This window comes from Sparus aurata, chromosome 18 (assembly GCF_900880675.1).
Source record: "Sparus aurata chromosome 18, fSpaAur1.1, whole genome shotgun sequence".
Lineage (NCBI taxonomy): Eukaryota > Metazoa > Chordata > Actinopteri > Spariformes > Sparidae > Sparus > Sparus aurata.
In genome coordinates this window covers 30,526,330-30,553,731 of record NC_044204.1, presented here as the reverse complement: position 1 = coordinate 30,553,731, position 27,402 = coordinate 30,526,330, and the positions used below count along the sequence as shown (strand labels likewise).

General features: G+C 40.3%; 1 protein-coding gene across 5 annotated transcripts in view; it reads left to right on the top strand.

Annotated features, from left to right (window-relative positions):
• Positions 1 to 27,402, top strand: part of tnmd (tenomodulin) — a 75,583-nt gene that overhangs the window by 6,977 nt on the left and 41,204 nt on the right. For 2 of the 5 annotated variants that reach the window (XM_030395981.1, XM_030395980.1), the window contains exons 2-3: positions 12,768 to 12,926; positions 16,262 to 16,396. The exons of 1 other annotated variant lie outside the window; for it this stretch is intronic. In XM_030395981.1, the coding sequence (XP_030251841.1) occupies positions 12,879 to 12,926; positions 16,262 to 16,396 (183 nt within the window). In that variant the 5' untranslated portion in view covers positions 12,768 to 12,878. The remainder of the gene's footprint in view (positions 1 to 12,767; positions 12,927 to 16,261; positions 16,397 to 27,402) is intronic. 2 more of the 5 variants (XM_030395979.1, XM_030395978.1) reach the window with 1 other exon arrangement.

Genomic DNA, 27,402 nt, shown 5'->3' with positions numbered 1-27,402 from the left:
TATCATTCACTGGTTGTTTATCATGTCACCGTGCACAGGCAGACTATCCTCAATCTTTTCTTTTATATCAACTGCTGTCTAACCATTGTTAATTGTGACTGACTACCTAAATTACTAATGACAAACTATGAGCCCAGAGAATAGAAATTATAGTAAGTAATTCAATGTTAATCAATTTGGTATTCTCAATCAGCAATAAATCGTGGGGGTAATTGGTCAAAACAATACAACTGTGACAACGCAAACAATCTATGTGGATGTACCAAACTGCATGTGCTCCACCAGCCGAGCGTGACAAGCAAAGTTTCCAGTACTGAGCAGAATTGAGCCCATTATAAGTCGACAGAATAATAAGAGTGTAATAAGTGAAGCATATCTTCTGCCCTATATAGAGAATTTCCTCTCCCTCTGCGCCAAACAAAGCTTCTGAGGCCTGCGGCTAATCACTGCCCTTTACCTGTTGTCATTCATCTCAAAGAGTCAATTGGTCTGCTTCTGCAGGGTGCAGAGGTAATTACGATTTGGCTATGACTTGCGTTTGGCTCTATTGTTTGACTCTGCGGCACACACGCTGGGATACCGGGGACTCGAAGCTCAGAGCTCATTCAGGAGAGTTCCACTTTGACTACACCACTCAATGTTCCCCCAGAGAGCTCTGCTGCTAACTAAACAAAGCTCAGCCAAGACGAGTCAAGATCATCGCGGTGGAAAAAAAAAACCCTGCACCTTTTTTTTTTTTTTTTTTTTATCTTCTACTCAGGGCGCTTTATTTGTTGAAGTACCATTTTCAATGCACCCTAAGACGCCGAATATTTTCTCTTTCACTGCTTCTGTTCCATTTATGGGTGATTGAAAAAGTTGCAAAGCAAGAAGAACAATTTCACAATATTGCTGTCTAGATATTTTTCACAGATCTGCCTCCTCTTCAAACTCAGAATTGTATTAATATTTAATCGCATTATAAATTGGATGAGGAATACAATTATGTAAGTAAATACACCTGTCCCATCAAGCAAGAAATTGAGAAAATCCCCCAGCAAGTAGCTTTCACTCTCAAGGTGAGATTTGGGAAATGAATGTATAAACTTGGGGAAGATTTGCAGCGCGGTAATCCACATTTCTATTCATCTAGTTCCTCAGTATGTGAAAGGAACTCCTCAGAGATGGTGCATAGTTATCTCTCAAAGTCCTGTGTATAGACCTCTCCTTTCACATCAGTTATGGACAGAGCCAGTGTTTAATAGATCATGAATTGATATGTACAGTGAAGTATCACACTTTTCGCAATTTATTTAATATTTATATCTCTCTGAGATGAACATCTGAATATATTGATCAATGAACTGTTAGAAATGCTTCCAGTTTCCTCATTTCTCTCTATAAGATGGAACTCACAGCTGGGTTAGACAGGAAGGCATGAGATGTTATCGCAGATCGTGATAAAAAAAACACTCATCATATATTAAGCATGGTGGATTTCCAGTATCGGGTTAAACATGAATATCCTCACAGGAGTGACCTGAAAAAGCTGTCTAGCTTGATAACATACAGTTCTATTTTGATTTCCTGATTTGTTTTGAAATGCCACAAGGGGACGCAGGCATCTTTCCAGTCCATCCAAAATCCTGACGTCATGGCTGAAGACTTGGCTTGCCCAAGGAGACCTTACCTTATTGAAGATTGTTTGATTGTGTTTCACTGAAAAGGATGGATGGCCTATCTGTGATACAAAACAAAATATTTGTTTCTTAACAAACTTAATGTAAAGTGGATTCAGTTTGTCTTCAGTGTAATTTTTTTATCCCCATCGGTCTAATATTCATTCACATAAACCTTTATTTAAGCCTTAAAAATCATTGAGGTTTGCCTCAATTGCAGTGATGCTGACATGCACAAAAATAAACAGTTTTAGACATTGACTTTAAACAATTAGAGTCGGTGAAAACAATTGAGCAACAAGGTGAAGTGTTTTAAGATAATCGCCTTGAATTGTCCAGGGGTAATAACAGTGTCAATCTTAAAATGGTTGGGAGATAATTTCCATGTATTTAGTGCACAAAAACTAAAGGCAGATTTTTCAAGTTCAGAATAGATCTGTGGGCTAAGACGGCTGATAGTGGACTGGGTTTGATATGGTCCTGTGGTCCAGTTCAGCATAGATGTTATATAGATGTAAATGTCCAATAAGGGGATTATAGATTAACTCAATGTTGTGTATCTCAATTATTTCAGTATAATCTTGACATTAAATATTCATAATGTCCCATGCCTACTCAAAGCAAGGTGCAGACCAGAGAAAGGCTTCAGTGCAAGTCCTAAAAATGTTTAAAACTTTGCACATCTTTTCCCAAAAAATAAGACTCAAGAAGGAGTCTTTGTCGAAGAGAGGGGCAGGATTTAAAGTGAATTTTTGTAGAGTCTGGTGGATTGTATTAGCCCCGTTCACACTGTCGTTTGAACGCGGGGAAAAGTGCTGTGTGAAAGTTTCAGATGCTGTGAGGGGTGAAATTTCGCTCCGGCGCTGATCTGCCTCTGGAGGTAGTATCAGGGCCGTATTATTGGCGAACGGATAAGCCGGCGGCTTGGAGCGGGGGCATGTCGATCGTACAGTCTGCTAACTGCGCAGGTCCCTCACTCAACATAATAAAGAGAAATTACCCACAAAGCAACATCACATGACTAAACAAAAGTAACGTAGTAATCGTAACTGTCTTTGGCAACTTTATATGTGGAAAAAAATACCACAGCTGTACATGGAGAAGCGTCCATCCTCCTGTCTGTCCTCCTTTCCGTCCTACCAACTTTTGTCACATTTCTGCCTGAAAAACGGCATCTGTCACCGGCAAAAAACTTTAACAGAGTGTTTTGTGATGAAATTAAATCATCGCAACTGTCAGCCCTTCGGTCAGAGACTTCAGTGAACTTGCCCCCAGAAAATGCCTCTGTCCCCGCGAGTGAGGGAGTCAGACAGCTTCCAGTTTAAAAAACGTAACTTTGTCACTTTCCAGGGTGTTTTGTGGGTCAGGATCTTGCATTATAACAGCATCTATATGATTATAAACTGTCCGCGGGTTTAGATTGACAGCGGGATACCAGGGAAACACCATGAAAACACACAGACGTTATCATCATGACATGTACCGTCACGCCTCTTTAGGAGCCGCAGCGCTGGCTTTCTGTTTGAATTACACAGTGGTTCGTCTTTAAGGTGGAGATGCTTCTCTCTGTGTGAATCACCAATGGTGGAGAATTGGCGAACCAACGCTGCGGAGATAATGCAGCGTCGCTGTGTAAAAAGGGCTATTTGTTCTACTTTAGTTAAAATATGACTTTTTAAATATCAGCCATACATTTACTTTGAAGTCAGTTTTGGTTATCTGTACATAGTGCTGTGCGATATGGACAAAACTTTATATCTTGATATAGCTAATTTTATATCCCGATAACAATATATATTCCGATATAGTACTTTATATATACACTACTCACAATAAGTTAGGGATATTGTGAGAGACTCAGTGGATTTCATACATACGGTGTTTGTTTCACTTCAGAGAGTTTTGGGATAGGGAGGCAATTGGATTGGGGTGATAGACACACCTCATTTTGTGTTTTCCACGTAATGGTCTCACTGTGTACAGTGTGCCTTACATATTGGGACCAATACCAAAAAACTAAAAGACAACCCTTTTCAATGTGGCATCAATTTCAACATTCTGTGGGTATAAAAAGCTGGTATTGTCAGTAAGTCATTCCAAGTTCATCATTCAAACAGCCATGAACACACGACGTCACTTAACGGACGAGCAGCGCCACCTGGCCATAGCGCGCCTTTGGGTCGGAGGCAGGCAGTCAGATGTTGCTCGTGAACTTGGTGTGTCTCAAAGTGTCATCAGCAGACTTGCATCAAGACACAGAACTACTGGCAGAGTTCGTGACAGACCCAGGAGTGGAGCCCCACGAGTGACAGACCGCAACGCAACGATGACCAGTACCTAAGGACCTATGCACTCAGACATCGTTATGCAACTGCCACACAACTGCAGGCCCAGTTACGAGATGTGAGGGGTACTAGGCTTTCATTGCGCTCTCCTCCGTCTCCGCCATGCTGCTTTGCCTCTGTTTACTCCGGAGCGACCGGTGCCGTAAACGAGTCCTTGCGGGTGACGTAAAAATGCTACCGCAAAGCAGTAGCCTGGTGCAGTTACATTCACCTTCATACAATGAACTTGCTTTGAACTCAAAATTTGGATATCCAACGGTCATTCCGATGTTGAGTTGTGCTTTACACGCCATATTAAATCACAACCGTAGTGTACGTTAACGTTAGTGTAGCAACAGTGCTAAACAAGTAGCCTACATGTTGAAATTACGATATAAACAACAGAGGGTTATATCCTACGGTAGACATTTTTATATCACACTACGATATATATCATAATATCGCACAGCTCTATCTGTACATGTTAAAGGATGAAAGAGATGAGAGTATACTGTGTCCTGAAAAAATAAGGTTGAGAGATGCAGAATGTGCTGCTTTGTATCTGACAAATAGAATTTCAGTGATTTTACCCATTGATAATGATACAACTTTTAATGCTAGTACTATTCCTATGAATACTAATAATTGTAATAATTGTTGTATTGAGAAGAACTTTGTGTATGTCGCACCTTTTCAAAACAAAGTTACAAAATGCTTTACAATAACACAAAATGATAATGTAATTAAAATTCAAAACAAAAGATATAAAATACAATGGAATTGTTCAAACTGTTGCAATTAATATGTTGAGCTCAAGTATTGTATTTGGCAAAGAATTTTCTTTAAAGTTTTTTGTATTGATTTCGGAAAGGTGATGAGTTTTATTTTGTTAAGTTGGTAATGATGATTTTTGTACTCTACTGTACCACCATTAAAAAAACCTCTGATACCACCCAAATTAGCCAATTAACAACAATTGAACCTGAACTAAGTATACTTTGACAGGCATTAAGAGCATGAATCGTTAGGATTTCACCTGTGAATGTCACTACTTTACTGGGCCTCACAGAGTGTTTTGCTCTTAGGGATTCTTAGTAGTAAATCAACAGAATGTCAGGCCATCGCCATAGTCTGCAGAAGAGCCAAGCGACTCCTGGGAAACAGAGCACTGTGTAAACTTCCTGTGCAGAGGTGCACTTCCTTCCTACCGTCACTGAACCATGAGGACGGTCCTGGAAGATGACGGATGGAGGCTATCAGATCTTTCGTCTAGACAAAGTCAGGATCCGTGACTGCCTCTTCATGATGAGCCCATTCTGGCCCACCTCTCCGTTCCCCTGTAATGAAAGACTGAGATGGTGTAGCTGTGTCGAGGCAGGAGGCGGATAATCAAATCACACAGGATTACGTGTCACATCTGACCTGTGTGGACCCAGTTTCTGTACTCAATAGTGTGAGTTATTTGTCTTTCTATGTGTGAGGGGGAGTGAAAAACAACAAATTCTTAGTCCTGGTCTATGTATTCTATTTTTTCGTATTCCTATCTCTCTTACACATATTTCTTTTTGCATCTTCTTCTCTTTCTTCAGCTGTGACAGTCTCCCTTCATGTGGGAAGGGGCTGTTAATGAATGTGGATGAGCACGTGGGAAATGTGTGGGTTTCCACCACAGCTTTCTGTCTGAGTGACAGAAGCCCGACAAGGCTTTGGAGGCTGGCTTAAGAGTACAAAAAAGGGAGAAAAAAAAGAAAACAAGGAACAGCTTTTTTCCAGATGGCCACTGCAAAACAGAGCAGAATATGCTCTGCAAGTTTGTGGAGGCAGCGCCTGCCTGAATTACTATAAGTCATTCTGAGGAGAACTACAGTTTCCTGATGGAAAACGGTCTATTTATATGTGATAAAAAAAAAAAACCTCTCACTGGATCCAGCTTGGTCTGTTGGGTTTGTAATGGTCCTCGCTGTTGGTCACAGTGCTCAATCTGTGTTTGCACAAGTGACAAATACAAAAGAGAAAAATTTCTATCAAGCTATCAGGCCTGAAGCATGAAGAGGAGAGAGTAAATGTTTATTTTGTGATTCTTCCTGGTTTGCTAAGGCTGCTCCCATCAACCTCTGCTCTAATCTGTGAGTATCTGGTATGCACTCCAGACTAAATTGCTGTTTATTCTATTCTGCGGGTGTCAAAGCCCCAGCCTGCCGCTGAATGCTATCGGGGGAATGAGGGTCCCAGGATGCTCAACTCTGCTGCTGACACAACACTATTCCTGAAAGACCCGCCACTTGATTTACCCAAGCAAAATGTCACAGTAATTGTGAAGATTTATATCAATGGGAAAGAGCTGACGAGGTCACACAGCTATCAGATCTGACAGGCTTAATATGTGCTCAAATGTTGCCTGCCACACTAAAGGCGCTCGGGTTGACCAATTTTACCTGGAATGTTCCACCTCAGACTGTATTGACCGAGCCGTCGTTTTTCACTTCTGTAAATCAAGTGTGAAGTGGAACTTTTGGCTTGTGAAATCGCGTTTCTGATAAACTGGAATCTCTTCAAAACATTTTATCACACCATTCAATCTTTTCCTTTGTGCAGATGATGTGAAAAAAATGACTGACAGGTGGTTTGTGTAAATAGGCTGAACACAGGTGTGCTCTGATACCATACCCTTCACTCCCTGTCACAAAGTATGTTATGATAAAATCTGATGTGCATTGTGTGTTATGTATCAGGTCTTAAAACAGGTGGCATGCTGTAAAGATGCTGTCAGCTGTGCCATGCTAGAACTCTGTTAGAAGAGTGCTGTTGTTGATAGTGATGCTGATGTAATAATGAAGCTGGTACAATAGGTGAAACGTAACAGTAAGGCAGTGGTGGCAGAAGTATTCAGATCCTTTTTATTTAGTAAAAACACCAGTAAAACAATGTAAAAATGCTCCCTTGCAAGTCCTGAATTCAAAATCACCTGGGATTGTGTGTTTATACGAGTTATAGACTGATGCATGTGTCACATTTCAAAATAGGATCCAAACACAGAGCGAGCTTTAATGAAGTCAAAATCCAAAAATCCAAATTACAACCAACAAAGGCAGGCAGAGATGAGTCTGGAAAAGCAAAGGCTGTGAAAACTCTGGCACCAAAACAGAAATCAACAAGCATGAAACAAAACAAACCAGGTAGAACACAGAATCGTGGGACAGGTGAGACACAGGCTTAAAAACAAAGAGAGTGATTAACTAATGAGACACAGGTGAGGAACAATGGGAGTGAAAATGGACACATGAGGAAGTGATTACTAAAATAAAACAGGAAAACAACAAATCAAAATCCAAACCATGACCACATTTCTCTTTAAAACTCACAGAGATCTGACATGAGATGGGGCTGATGGTTTTTGTGTAAAAGGTCCAAAAAATAACAAAATGAAGCCAACATGGAAGTACAAGAAACTGCAGTGTCTCATGTGGCGACTATAGGCTGGCTCTGAAATCAAGTCAATCCCCATAATGGGCCATGTTAAAATGCTGTAAAACAGCTAAAACTCTATGGGGGGTAATTTGTATGTTGGCCTTACTTTCTCATTTAAATTATATTTGATTGACAGCTAGCTACAAGCTTGGCTTTGTTTGTGACCTCAGCATTTTCTTGAGTATTTGTAATGCAAATATCAGACAAATACAATTGGCTTGCTGTTAATTATTGCGACAGATGCTGTTTTTTGTAGTTTTTTTGTTGATTTTTGTATTAACAAGTGGACCCTGTTAACATGAACCTTAACTCGTAGACAGCTGCTGGAGCTGGCGAGCTCTGGAGGTTACAGCTATGGGCAGAGCCTGGAGCTTCTGGAGGAATAAACAACCAGAGGTGATGGGAGAGGACAGAGTTTTTGTTTTAAACTTTTGGGGATTAGAAAGTGGTTTGTCTTCACTCTGGCTTCTAAACCTGTTGTGATGATAGCATCTGACTTGCATTGGACGACATCCTGGGTTTTTGCTGAATTGCCTGACTGCTGTGATTTGTTATTGGCATTAACACCCAAGGAGGTAATTTACAGAAACAGCCATGCCAGCACTACATCTTGTTCAATATATGCAAGTATCATAATCTCTTTCTCCTAGCTGTTGTTATCTGACTTTATTTACTTCCACTACAGATTAATCTTAATACAGACAACAGATTAGTATTTCACAATCTGCTGTTTGTAGCAGAATGGCAGGTCTCTAAAAACAATAAAAGCATTTCCAACTGTTGTACAGTTTATCTTCACATTTCTGACCAGACAGGAAAAGTAACTGCAGTCAGAACATCATACCTTCCAGAAGTCACAGTGACAATTTCAGAAACAATGTATGGTGCACTGTATGGAAGAGAAAAAATAACTGGGTAGCAATTGGATGGCATTATATTAAGCTTAGTAGAGTTGCACGATACCCACGGTACCCCGCGGTGCCAAATCCTAACGGTTCCTACTATGCTAGAAATTCTACACAACGGTACTACCGTGGATTACTATACTACCGGTGCCAGTTTCCGCTACATAGCGGCCGCCTCTACTCTCCTCCCGGCTTCTCACTGCATGCTACTCCCTTGTAAACAAACCCACATGCAACTACTGCAACCGAACTACACAGCTACTAAATGATTGGCTGTTTGCCTGTTACTGGTGATGTCCGGGGATATGATAGGCTGTTTCCGCACGCTGGGTCCGCCCGTCTGTTAGCTGATTGTCTGTTCAAGTGTTTCTGCCGGCAAGAACGAACTCCATGAAGACAGCTCCGCTTCGACAGAAATTCACTTCAAAACAGACAGCAAGCTAAAGTTCTGTCTCGCCCAGGCGCACTGCTTAAGGCGCGTTCAGACCAAACGCGACAGACACGAATACAATCGCTTCAGACGCTCCATTCGCGCCGCATGATCATTTTGGACTATTCGCTTCATTCGCGTCATTCGCGCTTGCCCGCTTGCCCGCTCATTTTTGAACCGGTATTTCTCAACCCGCTGTCTTTCCACGTCTATTATGACTGATATCACCACCGTTGCTGTACTGTACCTGCTGTACAAGTCCCAGAAACGCCGGAAAACCACCCGCCGTCGTGTCTGGATTCATGAAGTCCTCCGGAGACACACGGAGCTGGGGGAATTTCACTGTCTCCTCCAGGAGCTCCGTCTGGATGACGACCGGTTCCAGCGGTACCTCAGGCTGACCGGAGCCCAGTTCGAATTAGAACCATTAGGCTAATTCATGTTATGTATTTCCCACTCCTTATTTCAGAGAGAGCCATCCAACCCAAAAGGGAAGCAACCCATGGCCAAGACCATACCTTCTTTTTTTTTTTTAATTTTAACTTTTTAATAAATGTTATTCATAAAAAATATTTGTTTCAGTCTAATTCCTGCTTCACCAGTATTATGTTTATCATGCACCAAACAACATCATAAGTAATCAATAAGTATTTATTTATAACTTATACAAATAAATTGCAGTTCATGAAAATAATGATAATAAAAAAAGGCTGCAGTATCGAGATAATACCCGGAACCGTGATACTTTGTCTGGTATAGTATCGTGGTTACTCATTTTGGTATCGCGACAACTCTAAAGCTTACCAAGAGCTTTATAAAGTTTTGAGTTTGCCAATATTTGCTTCAGTTACTACATGTGTTATTTAATCCATCCCTTGTAAAACTGATTGCATTTTTAAAAAAAAATAAAAATGATTTAAAAAAAGAACTGAGATGCTTTTCCCAATTGAAAAAAAATCATATCATCAGCTTCTGTTTTTACCTTCCCCAAGTAATACAGTTTCATAGAAGTTTTCGATGGGCAACAGATCGTCAGACGGCCTTTTGATGCTTGTTATAGTAGCCCACAAATCCAAAATGTGTTTGGATGTAAGTTGCAGAGTTTTGGAGATATCGGCTGTCAGCTTTTTATTAAATGTAATGGAACAAGATGGTACTCTGCTCTTGGTTTCTTAAAGCGCCAAAGAAAAAATTGTATTTTAACCACAAACTAGTCATTACAGCAAGAGAACTCCATAGGTTAGACCAGTGGTTCCCAAGGGGGGCGCCAGAGATCGCAGGGGGCGCACACAACTTTGTCTGCTCTAAGGTTGTGAGGTTAAAGTTATATTTGTGCAACCCTCTGAGGTCGATTGACGCGCCGGCACGTCAAAATCACGTGACTAATTTAAGATGACGTAGCATTGTGTTGATAGGCCAAGTAAAACCGGACTTATGATAAATAATGTATGGCACGCTTTTTCGCTAACATTACCGTCACGTTTTCTGCGCGTTTGGTGCAGGAAGAGACGGTTAAAAACCGGCTTCTCTCACGAAGGTGTCCGCAAGCAGGAAGGGTTTGCAAGGAAAAAAACACGTTCCTATTGGGGGGGGAAAAGACACCACACCAGCCAATCTCAAAATTACATGGCAAAACACGTGATTTGGTTGCTGGGGAACAGGGGGAAGTTGTGGGAGGGACCGATAGTGACGGTGATAGCGAGTTTTGAGAGTTGAGAGATTTGTGACATTTTAGCGTGTTTTGGAGTGTAACGTTTTTTTGTTTCATGAGTCAAAACAACGAGGAGACTGCTGAATGTGAAGCAGGCAGGAGAGCTGAGGCAGACCTGAGCCTGAGGCATTGCCTGCATTTAAATGTAAATAATTACATATGACTTTGTAAATTTCAAAAACGTATGCACAAGTTTGCTTTATAAGTAATAAAAATTGTTCATTAAACATGTATGTGGTTTTCACGGTAAAAAATCTAACTTTTTCCTACTCGGATTTTATGTTTTTTGTGATTTTAGGTCCATTATGTTAATACGGTGTGTCAAAATGAAAAAATAACTGTACAGTCACACATGTGAGGTTGTGCTTAAAATAATGACACCAAACAAGGCAAGGTAAATAGTTTTTAAGGTGAAATATAATGGTAGAATCAAAAATAGTCAAGTAATAGTTAGTGTGTGCGGGTTGGGGTTGGGGGGGCCTGGCTTGTCTTGGACACAGGCAAGGGGGGCTTCAAGGAAAAAAGCTTGGGAACCACTGGGTTAGACCACACCCACCTCTGAATTTGATCTTTATTTTGATCTCAACTGCTCACCTGTTAAGATTCATGATTGTGTCATGCGTAGTTGTGATCATATGGTGCTGAATAATAATAATGATAATTGAAAACTGCTTCTGTGGTAGTCCCTGTTATTAAAGTAGTCTCCAGGACCACACGTGTGGGCCAGGGACATCAGCAGTGTCTCTTTCTAGAAATCATGAACCGCTTACTAAAGCTAACAGACCATGTTGTAATTAGTCATGTAGGAGCTATTCTCTCTCTGTGTCATTGTGCAGAAGGAAGCTTGCACCCACTCATGGACTACTCTACTCAACTTTTTCTTTTTTTTTTTTTGCTTTATTGAACAGGGTGATTACTAACAACAAGGTGCTTTAACAATGGTATAAAACAAGAACACGAATGAACATGTGCTGAGCAGGAGGAAACAAAGTAAAGAGATATCAATGCAACATAAATTAAACTAATAAAGCTATGCAAATAAATTAGAATGTTGACAAATATTTGAAAAAACATAAAAAATGGAAAACTAAATGAATGAATCATGAATTAAATACATGGTTGATGGCATTCAGTATATGAATAAAATGTTCATACATTCAGGGTCTATTAATTTGTAGAACTGTGCACATTTCAGCAGTTCTTCGTCACATTTCAAATTCATACATTTTAGGGATTTACAATACAGTCAACATTAATAACAAAAAGCATTAAAAAAAGGCTTGGGTAGCTAACCGTGCTAGCACTAACTCGCAACGAAACATTCTTGATAGATAAACAGCACTACAGGTGAGAGAAAAAATACGTATTTTTTATTTTGGGTTGAACTGCCCCTTTTAAAGTTGCAATGAATGAAGTAATCAGGTAATCCTTCACAATGTTGGTTTACATGTAATCAGTTAAAGTACTTGCATTGATCTGTTACTACCCAACTCTGGAAATGTGAAACCTCCAGTACTGACACACTGAGAAAGAACTTTTCAGTGAAGCAGGAAACATCAGGCAGTTAAACTTTAGAAATAAACAATATTTGGACAGATATTTGGTGTTTAAATGAGAGAGAGGGTGAAGATGTAATTTTAGGCATTTTTAATAATATAATTGAACTTTATGTGGAAAAACCATTTCAGGCTCAAATTATAATTTCAAGGAGAGTATTTTTATATGTCTTGAAACATCTCTGGAGGGGCTCTTTAAACTTCTGTCCTCAGATTACAGTCTTCACTTCATTCCCCTTTTACATCTTTATGTGCACAAGTGCAAATTCCTTTCATTTTATAAGGCTGACTCTTTCATTATGCCGCTATTCAGTCATCTCAGCTCTTGTTTAGTGCACCTGTTTGTATTCGGGTGTGCCGACTGAGCGACGGGGAAAGAAAAGTAGAAAGATGGTACTTGAACTCTTTTTGATACTTCAGACAATATAACTGAAAAGATCAGAATCTGCATTATGTAGATGCATGTGTTTTTTCACATGCAAACGTTGTGTCCTCCAAGCAGGAATTTTTTGATAAGCGATGAATCTTTACAGTATTTTCATTCAAGTATAGTATTAGATTTATTCAACAGAGGGCATGTATTTCTGTCTGAATCCATTTGTGGCTTCCCACCTTTTGAAATGAAAGCAGGCAGGAGAGACATCTGCCTTGCTTTTAATGGGTATCACAAATGTTTGAGTAATTCCACTCTATCTGAAACTTCCCTCCCCTTCAGCACACTCCCAAATTACAGCAACGGTATGAAGCTGGGGCTCCTTGCCTTGCAGAGCGTTAGTTTCTTCCCCAGCTAGGACGATCGGAAAGATTCCTCCTGTGGGCTTGCATCATGGAGGCTAGCAGTCAATCCAGCAGTCAACAGATTCTATGGAAAGATGTGAGTCCAACTTGATTTATTAACTGCACAAAATAGATTCTTACATCCAGTGTCTTTATGAAGATTTTTGTAGAATTTCAGGTCACACAGTGTCCAGAAAATGGGAGCAACCTTAAACTTTTACAGCTCTATAAATTAAGTACAGGTGTCTGCTGTGGTGGTTTGAAAGTGGTAGGAGAAAATCCTGTGATATTTGAGTGTAAGCTTTAAGTGAAATATGTCAAAAGTATGTCTTTTTTTTAAATCAAAAAGGGAGAGCTGCTTGATCTCTTGCTGAGTGATCTGAGTTTCCACAGAATAGTAATTTTCCATCTAATACCTTTTGGCTTTTCCCCTTGGCTTTCTTTCTTTATTTCCACCCTTATATTCAGCCTCACCTGAATGACTTTATTTGCTTAATATCTAAAAAAATTCCCCTTTTCTCCAATGCAAGCAACATTCAAATATGCACCCAGAATTATCTTTATTTGAGTTTTATTATTAAGGAAGAGGGGCACTGAAATCCTTTTTCCTTCTTCCTCTTCTCATACCTCACTTGTTGCAGAACTTGTGAACAATAGAGCAGAAGTCAAAGGTACCTTTACGGTATAATTACCTTTTTTTATGTGTATATGGACAAGAAAACTCTTTTACTGTCCGTCAAAGACTGTTCCAGCAGGCACATTTTCACCCTGAACACCCTGTAGGTGATGGATAACGATTATGATTAATACATCACCTGTGGTACATTATTTCAGAATACGTTTTTTGCAGGAATTCAAGTGCTCATATGAGAGTGTCCCACTGTGATAAACCACTGCATCTGCTTGCTGATTATGTAGGCTATGCTCGTTTTTTTGTGGGGGGTTTTTTGTTTAGTTTTTTTTTCCTGTTGTTTTCTTGAGCAAGTGCTCCTTTTTTGCACGATAACAGCGGGGGGCTCCGGGCACTCTTCCTCACAAAGCTCAAGAGGAATTGCCTGGCTGATTCTGAACTCCTAAACCTTTAAACACTAGTTGGCGGGTGCTGCTCTCTCAGGCTGCCTGCTCTGTCTCCATCCCTCCCTGCTTTTATTTCTGTCTGTCGGTCTGTCTGTCTTTCAATCCCACCTCCTTCCTGTGCGTATTTCGATATTCAAGGCACAGGCAGAGAGGTTTGTCCTCTATTTAAGTTTCCACTGCTTATGCAACCTCCCACTGGAGAACGGAGGATTTCAGCCACTGTTTTCTTTTTTTCTTTTTTCTTTTTTCTTCTTTTTTTCACTAGGAGAAATTCACATTGTAAGGAATTTCTGGCTCTATATCCCTCTGCTTTTCATCATGCCTTAGGAATGTACAATACTTTGATGTGTCTCATGTGTTTTTTTGTGGCTACTGTCCCTAATATGTCAAATAAAGAAGGGCAACAGTCTAGATTTTATTAACGGTAAAGTTTTGGGGGGCTTTTTGAATAATGTGTCCTCTGTCCTTCCCCAAAGTCGTGCTGCTGATGTATTTACCAGAAATCAGAAATTCAATCTATATTCAACAAGCGCACAGTGGAAAGTGTATGCCATTATTACTAAATCTTTTTTCCTCTTGTAGTTCATCCCAGCTACATACTGTATTTTTTCAAATCATAATTTTAAAAAAGGCCATATAAAATATATATCAGGATTTTGGATAGTTATTTTAACAGAACACAGGTTCCCAAAAGTCCGACCACTGTTATTCAAGAAATAATTACTCCAAATTATTTAAAGTCTGTCCACTGTACAATCTGCTGCAGCTTAACTACTGGAACAACCTCAGCCACAATAGAAAACCAAAAGCTGCTTTATCATCATTTTTAAAGACGGGAAGATAAGCAATACCAATTTCACTAATTGAAGTTGGTTCTGTTTTTTTTACATATCTGCTCTTCTGTTGTCCTCTGAGACCTTCAAAAGTGGTCCGGTGTGAATGAGAAGCTTTCACTCGCTCCCCGCTGGAGCTTCGGTGGAACAAAAGCCTGTCTTTATTAATTTGTGGCCGTGAGCTTGGGGAATTGACTAAATCAGGCAGAGTTTTCATTTGAGGAAAAAGTTTCATAAACGTAACATTTCTGTGGCACTCGTCACAGTCCGCTATCACAGCACTCGGGATAGCGAGGTCATATTTTTGTCATCAGTGGTAGTCAAGAGATAATGAAAAAATGAGAAGTAAATTTCCACATGAAATCAATCAATTAGACATTTTGGGCAATGTGCTTAAACGTTTTATTTTTATTTTTACTGACAGTTAGATGAGAGGACTGAACCACTCTCATGTACTATATCTCTGTTACAAAGAGTTGCAAAATGGGAAGAAGTATTTCGGGCAACCCTTCTTTTGAATGAAAAAGCCCTAATCATTATCCCATAGAAAAGCCTACATGACTTACAGTTGGGGCACTTTAATTTGGATGGCTGCAAAACTCTCCCAAAATGTGTAATGCTTTGATGTGAAATTGAAAGAACAACATCTGCTCCAGCTATGATTGTTTGTATGTAATGTATACGATGTTATGACGCATCCTCAAAATGAAGCCATTTCTGTTAAAGCAACACTCGGAAAATCATTCAGTCGGCACCCGGTTTCTCCAAAGTACAAACATTTTAAGAAGTAATGACCATTACATCATCAGTGGCCAGCTGACTGAACAGCACTGAGCATGTGCAGCTCTCAGCCATGGATCCAACAAATTAATTGGATACATCGTCGGAGGCTGAGCCCTAAAAATGGAGTCATAAAAGCTCACCTTCCCAGGTACAAAATTACCCAGATCTTCCACGTTGTGGAGCCCATTGAGCGAGCTGGCTAACATCCAGTTTAGCCCCTCTCTAGCTTGGATCGGGATCAAATGATTTGGCTTGAGACACAAAATGTTATTAAAGACATTTTTTAGTGTTTTAAACTAAAGTTCTTACAAATTACTTCTCTAACTAACTCTTAGATTAGCATAAACACTGTAAACTGTAGGGGAACACCTAGCTTAGCTCTGTCCAAAGGTAACAAATTACAGCCATCAGCCCCACTAAAGTCCACTCATTCGCATGTACAGTAATGTCTCATTTTGGGTGTAAATCAAAAACACTGTATTTTTACCAAGGCTTATGTGAAATTGTTAATCACAGGGAATATGATATATGAATTATTTCGAGGGCTGATTTTGTTATCTTCATATGAAGCCAGACAAGCTGTTTACAGTTTTTATGCTAAGCTAGCACAAAATGTTAGCCAATATGAGAGCTAACTCTTGACAAGAAAGCAAAACAAGTATTTGTCAACTGTAACTGTACGGCTGTGAGGTATTTTGTGGTTATTTGGGCTATATAAATATACACCATATGTTTGCAGGTTGAGGTGGGAAAAGAGAAGAAGAGCAAATTCCACACCTACCAGCGAGTGGCTCTGGTTCTGGCGCTGATCTTCCTCATTTTGGCTCTCTCTGTTTTCAGCCTGAGATACCTGTGGAGCCCCAGTCTGGGGAAGGTAAGACAAACTATCAGCTCACTGTTTGCCAATCATCAGCCTTATTGCCATTGTCTGTAGAGACAGATGAAAGACTCACTGAGTCACCACATCAGCAAATCATACAGGTTACATCAAAGAAAAAAATACTCGAGTAAGGAAAATGGACGGCCACACAAAGAGCCAAAGGCAGCCTCTGCAGTCTGTATTGTGCTCTGCTAGATTAAAAGATGTGTGGGTTATGGAAAAGACAGCTGTGTTTTGCTCGGCTTCATGTTTTGGCTGTCAGATCTGTAATTTCATGAGTTCTTGGACTGAACCACAAACCTCCTTTTTTTTCTTTTTTTTTTTTTTTGTTCTGCCCTAAATGTTGTCCTGTTGCATTTATCTGCTTTCTGCTCACATTGTAAACACATTCTCACAATGACGGCTCCTGATAACTCAAAGCTGACCCTAATTGCTGTTGACCAGAGTGGCTGCAGCGGGACTGAAACCTCTTGCCAATGTAATTGGGATAAACTCTTGTCCTGGCAATTCATCTTGTAAAATCCAATTCAATCACACTTGATGGAGAACATTTTCACTCTGCCTCTTTCCTCCTGGTTTTCCCAAGAGGCCAAAAAAGCTAATTTACCCGAGCTGGAGGGAGAAATACATCAATAATTTCACATCCACAGATTGGAGGCTCTATACGTTGTGAGCGCGGCTGCAAATGAGAGAATATGATTATAATGAAATGATGGTTAAAAATGAGCACATTTATTTCGGACTGCTTTGTGTGTACTGTAAATGCCACGAGTTGAACAGGGGGAAATGTACCGTGCAGGATGTGCTTGCAGTTACACCAACAATAAACATTAATTCAGCTGGCCAGTATTCCTCAATCTGCTCCCATTTAGATACAAGATTCAACTGCAGATAGTCTCTCCTAAACTCAGGTTAACCAAGGTTCATCTTTACTTCCTGCATAGACGGTATTGTCCACGTTCTTTCCTTTCAACATAGATATGAATCACCTTTGAGCCATCTCCTTTGTCCTTGTTAAATATTTCATGCCGGAGGTAGTGCAGTCATTATTTCCACTTTAATAAGCTGTGATCATTCTCACGTGGCACAAAATGTGTTGATGGCAGAGGTTGCCCAGGCGATGAATATCAAACCCGCGGACCCTGGGTTTTGCTTTAATGGGGTCTTGAGGGGGAGGCTCGTTCTCTGGCCTCCACATCAGCAAGTGAGATGGAGCCACTTCAAAGGAGGATCACCTGTCTGTCAGATGGGAAGGAAGCTCCCTCCGACACAGAAGGATGGTATAAAGAAAGGTATGTATCCTCAGAAAAACTGCCGAGGGACTGCTTTGAAGGTAAAGAGTCGGATTGATGGATGGATGGATTAGTTCTTCTGCATCAGTGTGGCAGCCAAGACCTTGTTTGGAGAATGGTTTTTGGGAGCAACGCAGCGGGACATTTCTTGACTCACCAGCTAATCCTGAGAAGCGTCTGGCACGTACATGTATAGACTCTGGGCAGCGGAGCACTGTATCTGCAGCCAAAGGGAGAGTACATAATTTATTTTAGAAAACAGCAGTGAGAGGGGTTGTTTATTATTTGAGCACAAAGATGAGCATTCAGGTGACAATTCAGATTAAACTAAAGTAGAGTGCTTCTGTCAGAGTCCTCAAACATCAGAGACCAGAGTTGGGGAATAGCACAGCATTCAATAAACCATATTTACAGATTGGACCTTTAAATAAATGTGTCCAAGATGTGTTTTTTTTCCAAAGGAAGCTAACAGGATAGCAAATATGTCCCTCGAGATTTTCACTATCCATCATCTTTGAAGTTGCTGATAGATCAGAAAGCATTAAAGTTATAACAATTTGCTGTTTATAAGACAATTGAGCTTCCCAACTGAAGCATATTGTCAGAGGAAAATGGCCGAGCAACGTCTATAGATGAGATCAGCCACACATCACGGTCCTGTCTCCCTGACTACCACACATCCATTTGGGTGGGAAAAAAAAGCTCTCAAAGTGCTTCTGCCAGATTGAAAACTGCCAGTAGTGACATGCCTTAAACTCGTTGTGTTGCATTTTTCCTGTCAAACAATAAAAAAAAAAAAAAAAAAAACCCAAAGGTTATGATTTGCTTTACTTCCACAAAGAACAAAGGGCAGGTAAAGAAGAGATCTGTGGCTTCAGGTCATCCACAGAGAGGATGAAAATTGTAAACCGTGAGACCCGGAGAGTCGGAACGTGTCTGTTTGTGTCAAACACTTCATCTCAGGTTAGTTAATGATGTTACTGAGTGAAGGGCATGTGTGCCTATTGTGTCTGTAGTTTGAAGTGAATCAAAAAAGCGCTCCCCTATAGTTGTAACTACAGTTTTAACTGTGAAAAATGAATGCCCAACCATAAAACAGCTGCTTTTATAATGGAGTTTGGACGAGTGGACAGACCACCAGGGGCAGAGGGTGTTTTAATGTTAATAATACACATAAATTGAGCTGACCTACCTTCTAATAATGAACCTTGTAAACAGCATAAAGTAACGTTGCAAGTGGAGCTAAACCGGCCTGTTTTCACCTCCTCTCAGCTCGAAGTCAACGGTCACGTAATTAAGCACAAACGGCCATCAGAGCAGAGACAGCAGTTCTGCTTCACCACAGCAATGTGATTAGTTTGCAATAAAGTCACATTGGACAGATTATAAAACGGCAACATAAAATGTCCTAATGACAAAAAAGATGATAGATGACAGAAAAATGACCTGGACATTTAATACGGTAGTTGTGAATGTCAGGTTAGTCCACTTTGATGGAGACTGAGACTGTAATGACACTCATCCGCTATTTTATTTTTTTCTATGTAACGACGCCGATCGGTGATCAACATAATATAACTGCTTATCTGACTGTCCATAGTATTTCGAAATAATACCTACCTAAGACATATGGTTTTCTTATTTTATACTATTAAATTTAGCAGACTCGTTAGAATTTGTATTGACCGCGATTCAGATTCGAAATATTGTTTTAAACCAGAATGGGGTGGTGACATGTTTCAAGGGCAAAGTAGACGGATGGGTTGATCTCATCTATTAAAAAAGTAGTTTAACTTCATTTATACTTGCATAGAGGTCAAAGTTGTTAAATTACTTTATTTTTTTTAAATGATTTTAGGTAGTTTATAATTAAAGAATCAGTTTTATTTTACCATTGCTTTTCTACTAAACGCTAATTAAATTATTGCAGCCCTGAAATGTGTGAATCGTGGTTCAACCTTGTAACTTTGTTTTGAAAAAAGCTGTCAATGAAGGTTATTATTTGTCTCACTGTTATCATACAAAAGTAATTTCACAATTAGTCAGATGATTAAAGCTTGAATTCTTGCATTTCTAAGCTTCCAGTACAAAAAAAAAATTACATCTGATAAAGTGCATTCACAAGTGAAATACAAGTTTATAGAGAAAGTTCTGGATGTGATCCCTTTTCAGGTTGAGACGTGTTTTTCTCCAGCTGTTTTGACAGACTCTGAAAACTGATAAGTTATGTGAGAGGTGCAAACTAACTGTTGGAGTCGCATCTTTTTATTTCAGATAAAACTGAATCAAATGAAAGAGATGTTGGAGCACACGAGGATGCAGCCTGAGATCACTCAAACGGCATGTTGAACATCATGCCGCTTCACTTCCAGGTTTAAAACTATGGATGCTCTGCTGTCATTTGGGCTTTTTCAAGTGAGGGATCAAAAACTGACAAATCTGAGAATCCACAGCTTTCGAGATAACACGCAAAGGACGCACCAATACTGCCTGAGATCTAATTACTAAAAACATTGATTACAAAATGAGTTCTGCGCGCTCTTAAAATGCAACTTGCAAATTGACTACTACCTAAATTTGTTTTGTACTCGGTCAGTACTTTAACTTACGATGCATTAAAAAACAATTACTAATGGCTATCACAAACACGAACACACACACACACACACACAATGCATATAATACACCACACATTACGTAGCTCTTTGACCTTAGCATCCTAATTAGAAGTCAAAACCACAGCGTGACTGCAGCCACGAACAGCTTCTGGTCTCTCCTCACAGTTCACCAAAGCAACGTGACCTCATGCACCCGGCTTTGTATAAATAACCACAGAATGGTAATTTGCTCGAGGCATTGTATTTCAATATGACATGGTAACCGCTTGGGATCATCTTTTAATTACCTGAAAACATATGTTGTTACAGAGGCCCAGGGAAGATACTTTGCCATCATTTTCTCTGCCTCTGTGTTTGTTTGTTTGTGTGTGTCTGTGTGTGTTTTTGTGTGTGTGTGTGTGTGTGAGGGTGTGGCCGTGCTTTCATGTATGCGATTGTGTATGCATCAGTGTGCATTATGTGTTTCAGCGTGTAGATTAGGTGCATCTACATTCTCTTTTGGCTTACGGCATGTTTCTGTTTACTATGTGCTCATTATTGTTCTGGGCCACAAGTCTCACTGGGGGATTTTGCCTCCTTGTAAATTAATCCTCTGTTATTACCAGTTTACATCAGCAACTCTGTGAAAATGGAATCTGGCTGGTGAATCCAACAGAAAAGTGAGAATAATTCGCCTTGACGAAATTATTTTCAAAAAAGAGGGGGGGGGGGGGGAAGAATAAAATCTAGATGATGTCTGTAGTGCAGAACATCTGTGATCTAAATTTTCATATCATTAGATTTGATATATTTGGTGCTATTTTTAATTCATGAACCACTTTGAAGGAGATTATCTGCAGACCAGCAGCCAGGCACAGAGTAATTGTGAACCTGTAGACATTGTAAACCAGTTTTTCCTGGGGAGCATTGAATAGCTCACAGGTGCTGTTGGGCTGTATGGCGAAACTGCCTGAGAAATACATGAATGTCAGACCTGGGGAAAGTGCTCCATTATTCAAGCTGAAATTGCATTGCTCACCTTGATGCCTTCCCCTCTCCGGTCCCAAGGTAGCTGCTGAGTTGTCGCTCCTGATGGCCTCTTAAATGCCTCACTGTCAGGACCGGCTCCTTTAATGAACACTGCTGCGCCTGCTGCTTTTCCACTGGTCACAGGTGTACGGCTTCTCAAGGCCGGGCCCCCTTTTGTTTATTTATTGCTCAGAGGCTGTGTATATCCAACAGTCCCCTCAGTGTCCAGATGTCAACATGCAACAGGGGAGGGGAGGCACAAGATTTGATTGTGATATGATCCTATCTTCCTGACGCTTTTATTTTCTTAGTTAGTCTCCAGGAATAAAACAAGACAGTGCTAACTTCTTCTCAACCTCTGTTTGTTTACTCAGTCTCATGCGGACAAATTATTATTCTGGGGAGGTAACAGGGCTTATCTAAACAGCTGGTTTGCCAAGACCTTTTGGGAGGCCTGCCCCTCAGTCTGTAATCTTTTCTGATTTTACACGTCAGGCTCATTCATTCATTAGCAGGCCAGTGTCCACTGGTGTTTCTCCCTGGCTGTTAAATTAGGCCGCTACGGGCTCCCTCCTAAGATGATGCATTATGCCTCCTACTCAGGGAACAGTGAGGAGGAGGGAGGGGACGCAGGCGGGGAAAAAACAAAAGAGAGTTGTTTTAAATTGTTGCCAGTGGAGTGCCTGAGGTAGGAAGGCTTCATGGCGGTTGTGGCACATTGCCTTCTTCTGGGACGGTGAGTGCTACAGAGAGCGTGACAGCACTGCAGAGCCCGCCGGGAGTTATTGATTGTGCCATACAGCATTTTAGTGTGTCTGCGATTCTCTTTTTAGAAACTAGAATAATATGGGTGTGGAGGGGGGGGGGAGAAAATCACCATCTTAATTGCCAGTTCTTCCTTTTGCCAATCTACCAGCAGCCAATGTGCAGCATGTTGTATGTAGCTACAGTGCGGTGGGTAAACAGACACAATGCTTGCCTTTTTTTTTTTTTTTTTTTTCCCCGGTCTCTGTCCCTCCCCGCCCCCCCGTCTCACCAGTGTGACTGCCAAGTAGACTCCTCTGCTCTGTTGTACAATTTAGAACGTGATTGAGCTTTCACATCCACTTTCAGTCTCCCAGTAAGTCTGCACCGCTTATAGCCTCGATGTGCATTCACAGCCACAATGCTGAAGCAGAGAAGTGAACAGCGAACCAGAGAAACCCTGTTCATCTGTCGTTTCTCAACATATTTGAGGTTTGCAGATCAGAAAAAGAAAAGTGCTATATTCTCTGATGGATCCTGATTTTTGAGGAATTAGTGAGTCTCTGTTTTGAAAACTTGCCATGTCACCGTGCAGAGCTATATATCTGTCAGCAGTTAAAAGGTTGCATTGACTTTTTGTGAGTTTGCCACATTAGTCACTTTGCTCAATATGTGAGGAGCAATGCAGCATCTAAATGCATCCCTGGGGGTCTCTGTCTGCGGCAAAGTCTGACACTTCTATTTGAATAACCTCAGCTGATTAGCCTCACTTTAAATGTGTGAAAAAATTAGAACTTGTAGCAACTGTAAAAGCTGGAATGTTTGCTAATTTTAATGACATGTATCCAGACCCGCCAAGCTTGTTTGGGTTTTTCTTTTTTTTTTTTTTTGATTGGTGAAATAAACATGAAAAATCAGCAAAAATAACACACTTTCACTGCGACCTCTTTCATCCAGTGAAACTTCAAGTGTTTACACAGGAAATGAGCAAAGTAAGCCAGACAGTTTAGGGTTCAGAGCTGTAATGAACCTCATTAATGATGGGATATTCATTCCAGATGTTGTGAATCCAGTCACAGAATAAAATAAAAAAATTCTATGCTGACATACTGGATGATGCAGCTACTGTAGTGAACTGGCCAACTGTGACTTAATTCTGGTGTCAGTAATTCTTTAGTTTTAGATGTGACGGGTTGAAAAAGAAGAAGCACTTGCACAAGCAACAAAAGAGGGACCCGCTCATTAAACACTGCTCCATACCACCATAGTGGTCATAAACTTCATATAGCCCTCAAGTAAAATAATTCACCATTTCAAACTCTAAACAGTTCAAAGCTACACATCCTCATATCAGAAGGACTGAAGTTCAGTTGCTATTGTCAGCAACTCCCAAAACAACATATACCGACATTCAACCCAGTCACCAGAATAAATGTTAGCTAAGGACGTTTTGCAAAACCACAGAGGCTTCAAGTTGGATGCTTCTTTATGTTGCAAGTTTCAGTTTGTTGAGGTTTGCACGCAAACACCACTTGGTTAGGGTAAGGTAAAAAAATCATGGTTTAGCTAATGGACAGATATAGCAGGAAATATCCCCAAGTGTCCTTAAAAGTATCCAGTATCCACTCAAACACTGTGGTTGACTGTTTGCTAGCTTGTAATAACACCGTCACCATCCCCTCCACCTCCTGGTGTGAAAGGCAGCCTATAAGCATGTAATGTGATATGCCACATTTGGTCAAACCTCTGAGATTTACAGAAACATTACCTGCCAACATTATATCCCACTAACTGGGCCACTGTTCCAAAAACACCAATTGCATTGCACCGGCAACATGTGTACTGGGCCTTTGTCGCAAAGGAAAACAGGAAAACATTGTAGTTTGGGTCAAATTCAATACATTACGTGTCTAACATCAGTTACAAAAGTACCTACATTACAATTAACTTGTGTTACATTACATACATGGTATAACTTAACTATGTCGGTGAATTTAAGGCACTGACTGTTTACTTGTTAACAGCAGTTTCCTTAATGTTAGTCCTGTGCTTGATTAACTCGAGCGTCATCCAGTCCTCTTCCAAATGCAGACTTGTAGCTCTTTATACTACTTCTCCTGACATCCTCCTTTGCAAACACATTAATTACTAAAGCCACTAGAGGTCACCACTGTAGTGAAAAATACTGCACATGGGACATCCTTTAATCGACCGACTCCTTATAACACTGATCAAGCCAGGAATGTTGTTTTGGACATAATCCTGGTGCTAATATTGACAGGGATAGGCAGTTATGTCTTGTTTTCATGTTTCTTATGTTACCTACACCTCTTTCTCTCATCCTTGGCTTTGAGTCCCAAAAGGTAATAACTGTCAAGTGTGGTGATGTATAGACTTCAGATGTGGGTGTAAGCTTGGTTGTGTGCATGTGTGTAAGAAAACCAACAAGAAGATGTTGTTTTTCCTTTAGCCAGAAGCATTACATGATGATGGCTGAAGTGTCCACTTGCAAGTGTTGAATAAAGGAGCGACACCTCTCTCCTGTGTTTGGTTCTCCGCTCACAAGAAATTGCCATGACAGCCACCTAACAAGAAATGTAATTACGGGTCACAGAAAGATGCTGTCATTGATGCTGATGAGGATGGGCTGGTTTAAAGTAGGAATAATCTGATCATTTTCTGGTTCATGATTTTATTTTGGGTTACTAACAGAATAGGATTCCTTGCTTTAAAGCTAAAAAAAAAAACACATTCATTTTCTCAAACTGTCCAGTGCTGCCGCTCTGTATTCTCCCTCCGTCTGAAACACTCTGTTTTATCTCCTGTCTGTTTAAGGCCCCTCCCTCCTGAATACCCAGTCTTCTCTGATTGGTCCGCTAACACATGCCTGAGCCAGCACCACTCACTGTGTCTCTAGTCATCGCTGTCGTGCTATCACCTCCCAGTAAGCTTCACTTATACTGTGAATATGGACATTAATTGGGCAAATCTGTGACATGGTTGCGTAGTTGATGTCACAAAGTCACAGAATTGAAGGCAGGACTACTGATGAGGCGAAGAGCAGTGTTTTCTGTGGGAGAGAAGCTCCTGTTGATGCAGACTTTGAGCTTATTACCATTCAAGACTTAATGCATGCAAGAACCCAATTAACACACTGAAAGAAAGGAAAAAAAGGAAAGTAACAGGTCTCCTTTAAAGGTGCACATAACCAAGAGGTGACATGTTGAGACAAGGTGATGTTTAGAAGACTTTTTTTAAAGTGGACTGCGTAATTAACATATTATCTGCAATAACGAAACAACTATCAATCAGGTTCACTGGCAACATTCAAGAAACAAAGGCGGTATGATTCTAGTGAGGATATCAAGATTCACTAGATTATTCAGACAGTAAAATGACATGTAAAGCGCAGCATGGAGAGGATGGAAAAAACGATGAAGCTCATTAGGCAAACATGTCAGTCACATCCAGAGAATGAGAAAGCCTTTCTGGCTCTCAGGTTCAGTGTCAGTATAGCGGAACGATCTTGTTTCTTTTCTGTCTAAGAACGCTGGTAATTTGGGCAAAATGTAATATATTATATACTTTCTATGTATATGGAAAGTGATGGAAAATGTGCATGAAACAAAAATAGTTCATGATCTAAAAAAATTTTATTCAAAAGAAGTCAACCTGGGCCTTATTGTGAGCCAATTACTTTCCTTATTGTTCAAATTCAGTTGACATCAGGGGGAGGAAAATCTGCTTCTGAGTGTCTTGACGGAAACAGTTAGAGAACTATGTGCACTATAGGGTCAGTAATACTGATGCAGCATGCTAATTAGTAGTAATGATCCGCCCCCTTCAATGCATTCATGCTGTTAGTTCGACTCTGTCTGTTTCTCTGTGTTTGACAAGTGTGGTCGTGATTTTCAGTGATCTAGTTGCCCAAAGAACCACTTAATATTTAAAATGCTTCTTTGAAGCATCTGAATGCTCTGAAATATTTGCGATTTCTTTTCCTTTATACTGGATGTGTAGTTATCCGGCACTCATCACCACAAGTATGATGGATGACAGCTGCTGCTCTGCTGCTGCTGTGTCTCATTTGCCCAGAAAATGTACTTCACTTTGTCAGCTGATGGTGATAAAGCTTGTGGAGATCCTTCTCCTTGTATTCGTGGTGGCAGCAGGACTGACCCGTTGACATGCATGAGCAGCTACAACATGAATGGATGAAATAAAAGGTTCGGTTCACGTTCAATGTAGGAGGGGGATGATGGTTGTTTTGATTTTTCTGTTCATCTCCCCAGTGTGAGCGCAGACCCGTCATTTTTGAAAGTCTGCTTTCTTCTGAGCAGTTCCACCCGGGGTCCCAGACTCCTTAAAGTACAGCGTGTCCTCTGGGCTTTTGTCTCTCGCTGAGATAATGTGGGGCTCATTAGTTGTCTGGCAGGAACAAATAATAGCCTGGGTAAAATGTTGCAGGGTTTAATTAACAACAATGCTGTCATAAACTACATGTTAACATCAAAATGAATTCCTGCTGAGAAACAGATTTCTATCATGGCTGCAGTTTGAACATGGGTATAATGCTATAATGCTGTATAAAAAAAAACTCTGTAATTCATATATTAGTTGCTGTACTGATTAAATGTAACATTCACATTTATAAGACAGGCAGCAGAACTGAAGGTGATAATTGTGACTTCAGGTTTATTATTGAACCTGTAACAAGCATTTGTAGCTTTCTTTACGCTTTTTGCGCAGAGAAAACAAATCTGAACTCTCTTGAGATTCATGTGACACATTAATAATCACATTAACAACTCTCACTTAATCTTAACATTGTACAAATAAAGCCTTTCATTTTATATTATCATGTTATATTTATGGATTGAAGATGCTTTTTTTTCTCCAAGGATGTAAGGAATTAAGGCTCCTTTCCTTTTTTGTGACTTCGATACTTCATACGCTACTATAAAGCATTCCCTGCCTTTACTTATTATCGAGCAGGTTGAATCTTCGTAGATACTTATGATGTTACAGATGCTTTTAAAACAAACTAAGCTACTATTCCAGCACTCCACCAGTGACGGCCTTTACTATCGAAAAGACCAAGCAATTAAAAACCCTTGAACAAAAGAAAGACGCAAAAGGAGCCTCAAGAGCTGCCTCAAAAATAAGAAGGGAGTCGTGCAAGTGTGGTGACGTAGCGAGGAGGGAGGGGATTGCAAAATGGACAGGAAGTTAGCCTGTGAACCAGCTTTAAGTGTGCTGCACAGGCTGTGAAAATGTTGGATTTGAACATTGATGTTTCCCCAAACAGGTTTGAGTCCACTGCTGGCAGTTGTGTTGG